The sequence below is a fragment of the Adiantum capillus-veneris genome, chromosome 9, assembly GCF_014529385.1.
Source record: "Adiantum capillus-veneris isolate H3 chromosome 9, ASM1452938v2, whole genome shotgun sequence".
Lineage (NCBI taxonomy): Eukaryota > Viridiplantae > Streptophyta > Polypodiopsida > Polypodiales > Pteridaceae > Adiantum > Adiantum capillus-veneris.
Window position 1 is genome coordinate 104,238,144 of NC_140939.1, and position 4,094 is coordinate 104,242,237.

Sequence of the window (4,094 nt, forward strand, 5' to 3'; positions counted from 1 at the left end):
GGTGGGCTCCATGGTTAAATGACGTCCACCATTGGCTATGAAACCTAGCTGCTTATCTTTTGTGTACTCTGGGGTAGTGGAGCTAGTTTAGAGGCGTTGAAGTTGCACGATCAATTACAAGCACTTTGCTGCAACAGTTCAAGCGTGGATGGGTGCAAATGAAAGCGATGCGTGGCAGGAGTCTCCAACAAAAACGACAGCCCAAACAAAGCTACACAGGAGAAGATCAGCGTAGATTACGAATACCTGTGTGAAAAAAAGGGGTACCATACGAGATACCAACAAGGGGGGTATTTAGAGTTGACACTACTAGCAAGGCTTGAACATGCAATCTAACGACTAAGAACTTCCCCCAACCAAGCTAACCATACGCACCCCTCAACAACATATGCATCAAAATTGGCGTATGTTTGCCTTATCTATCTCAGCGTTAACGGGTCCCCAAAAAGGAATCCGTTTTTAGGGACCCGTCTTTTTAGTGGCTCTTCTTAGGTCCTCTACCCTCGTTTTGCACTCGTGCACCGCCCAAACGTGGGCCGACTTGGGCCGCAAGTGTGTAAACAGCCTTCGACAAGAATTTATAAAATGTGTGTTGGGCGGACATGAAACTTAGCGTTTCAAAAGTAAAGAGAGCCTGAACTCTTCTTAAACTAAGAAACCTCCCTTATTGCAGGCAAAAGCAAACGCGTTCGAGCAGGTCTCTCTTCTGTACGATCTAGCGTCCTGAGGGGCCATGGCGTCTAAGCGGATTCTCAAGGAGCTCAAGGACTTGCAGAAGGATCCGCCCACTTCATGCAGTGCAGGTTTCCCTCTTCTCTTGCTCTCCTTTCATCTCATTAAAGTTGTGTCTGTGTTTTCTGGTTTTGCAACCAAATCTGCGCTCTCTTGAGATGAGAGTGTTTGTGTATGCGTTTGTTTTTTGGAAATTTGTAATATATGTGCTTGGCTGTAAAATTTGTTTTTCTTTCATTAGAGTTGAGGCGCATGTTTGTGATGTCCAAGAAGTGGCTTATGTTCTGTGTGTGTTTTTTTCTTTGTTTTGTCATCCTTATGCTTTTGTTACACACGTTTTACACACGAAAAATGAATTAACACACACCTCCCTTGCAAAATTAGACAGACATGCCTAAGAGTACACACACACACACACACACACACACACACACACACACACACACACACACACAGCGGGTAGAGGCACAGAAGGATTTTACCTCCCTCAGTCCATTGTAGGAACACCTATGTAGCAGATTTTCATGTTTTTACCTGTCAATACATGGCCACCATCTTGTGCTATCAGTATGAAGATATTGATGTCGAATCTTGGCAATTCTATATCGTGCGCGATCTTTGAATCTTTTTGCTTTTACCATTTACAAAGTGCAAAAACTACATTTTCTACCATCTAGTGTAAAGAAACTTAACTTCTTTCAGTTTCTAATCAATTGCAATGATTATAAACTTGTAGGCCCAGTTGCAGAGGACATGTTTCATTGGCAGGCCACAATTATGGGACCTGCAGATAGTCCCTATGCAGGGGGTGTCTTTTTGGTGACGATTCATTTCCCTCCAGATTATCCTTTCAAGCCACCAAAGGTAGTTTGTTCACTTATGTCTGCTGATATAGGATTGAATCTATAACTCTTTCTTACCAAATTGTTCATGCATTAATTTGTCAATAAATTCAATTGTGTAGTTGGCTTCATTTGTCAATAAATTTAATTGTATTTTTGGCTATCCTTAATTGTGAGGATTACCTTGTGGTAGTGGGGGACAAATTCGTTCTCGCGGGATGGCTGTATGGATTTGTCATCTTCATGATTTAAAGCTCAGATGCCAGATTGTGTTCTGGGTTTATGCTAATATGCTTTTCAATAATGGGGACTTGAATCCCATACTGGATTCAATTTATAGCGAATTGAGTTTCCGGAGGCTTATGGCTCTTAAGAGTATTCAGAACACACAAGATTCCCTACACATAAGTGTGATTGTGTTAGAGTGTTATACTTTGCACAATTTCTACTGGGGAAAAGGGCAGTTGATCACACAATAGGCTAGTCAGTTTAGTATCATCAAAGATTGGGGAGCCTTTGCTAAGGGGCGAGGGTGGGAGGGAATGTCTCTGCTTTGAACTAAATGCTGTTGCCAATGAATTGGGCTTGGATGTGAAGAATCACTTGTGGGAATGGCATTGCTCAAGTATTTTGCAATGATATGACAGAAATTCATCTTGTAGATCTTTGTATTAATGTATGCTCTTGTATTTTTCCTTTTCCTTGGGGGGGAGGGGAGCAGGGTTTTCTTTGCAGCTTATATTGGTGCCCACGGTTAGGTACTGATCGTGTTAGTGGTGGTGTTTTAATATTAAGTTTATCCAATGGATTGTGGAGTTGATTGGTATTTGGTCTTGTGGATGACTGCCATTTGTCTACGACTTGCACTTTCGACTATGGGTGAGTTGGGTATTTCCTGGTTTCATCCAGGATTTTGTTTGATATTTCAATGCGAATGGCCTTTATTTGAGCTTCTGCTCATCCTCTTTGATTGTCTTGTCACTCATATTGCTGTTTCATCTTGAAATCGATTGCAGTGTTGGCTAGTTTTTGTTGGAGAGCTTAGTACTGCAGAAGTCAATTAACATTAGTGTTGGCTAGTTCTTGTTGGAGGAACTGAGTGCAAGTTCTTCACAGAATTCATAAGAAAAAGAGAGTTTACAAGTCATCAAGATTCAGCCAGCAGCATTGGATGTATTGGATTGATGCTCTTTGCTATAGAGGAGACCCTGAAAGAGCACGAGAGGCGGGTGGGTTGGTTCCAAGTTATATAAAGTTTTGGCCAGTTTGTTATTCATGGCTAACTCTGGACCATATGTCAACGTACATGGTGGGAAGGACTTTCTTAGTGTTGCCTCCCTTTGGAACTTTAGCATGGGCGACATAACAGCTGTGCAAGTGGTGGGCCACTCCAGCTGAAGTGGCCAGAGAAAATCTGCAGCTAGGTTACAATGTTTTATTTGAAGGTTCATGTATAAACCTTTCGGAAACATCCTAAGCAAGTCTGTAAGGCTGAAAGCTGATGGAGAAGGCAAAGCACAGGTCCTCTGCCTTTAAATAGTGCTTGCTGTGCTGTTAATGCTGAAATAACACCTTGTGTCATTAGACTGAAACAAAAATTGATGCTGTCCAGTTGCCAATAGTATTTTCTAGTAGCTGTGGAGAGAGCGTTAAAATGGTTATATGGCCCCTTTTACTCTGTCAAGAGGCATGATGGATGCTGGCTCTTTCTTTACTCGCTAATGAGAAGGGTTTCTTGTACTTGTGTAAATTTGTGTGTGTTTTTTCTCTGAGCAGGTTGCTTTTCGCACAAAAGTCTACCACCCAAACATTAATAGCAATGGAAGCATTTGTTTGGACATTCTGAAAGAGCAATGGAGTCCAGCTTTGACAATTTCTAAAGTAAGTTCAGTGTATGAATTAAGATTATTTTATGTCGCATATATTACTCAAAACAATGGTCCTTATTACTACATGTTGTGTGGCTTTGTAGGTCCTTCTCTCCATCTGTTCTTTACTCACAGATCCCAACCCTGATGATCCTCTTGTTCCTGAAATTGCTCACTTGTATAAGACCGACAGGATGAAGTACGAGACTACTGCGAGGACCTGGACCCAAAAATATGCAATGGGCTGAAGCCAAAGCTCTACCAGCGTCTTCAGTCTTTTGTGGCAAACCTATTGCCGTAATTTCTCTACAGCTTTTTGTCAAGAATACTTCTGTAAAATCTCCCTTTTTGAGGACCGCAAACGTATAGCTATTGCCACTCAGTATAATTCATGTCAGGCGCCCATGTTTGTCTCTGGAGGCTTGCATGTGTGTAGTGTGCAGTGCATGCGCGTGTTTGAGAGAGAGAGAGAGAGAGAGAGAGAGAGAGAGAGAGAGAGAGGTTAAGTAACAACGGACAGGATTTGCAATAGTAACTGTTCAACAATGATCCTCATGAGTCTTAAGTAGGGACAGAAATTCCCATGTACTAGTCATTGCTCTGTGCAGAGTTTGGTGTGAGGGAATGTGAGCTGTGGAAGGGTTGGAAATTA

General features: G+C 42.0%; 1 protein-coding gene across 1 annotated transcript; it reads left to right on the top strand.

The window, feature by feature from the left end:
- Positions 1-625: 625 nt before the first annotated feature.
- On the top strand, positions 626-3,857 carry LOC147450924 (ubiquitin-conjugating enzyme E2-17 kDa-like). The gene is made up of 4 exons (XM_086519916.1): positions 626-803; positions 1,469-1,596; positions 3,351-3,455; positions 3,547-3,857. Exons 1-4 carry the CDS (start codon positions 734-736, stop codon positions 3,688-3,690), a joined length of 447 nt encoding a protein of 148 aa, XP_086376042.1. The 5' UTR covers positions 626-733; the 3' UTR covers positions 3,691-3,857.
- The last annotated feature ends 237 nt before the right edge of the window (positions 3,858-4,094 follow it).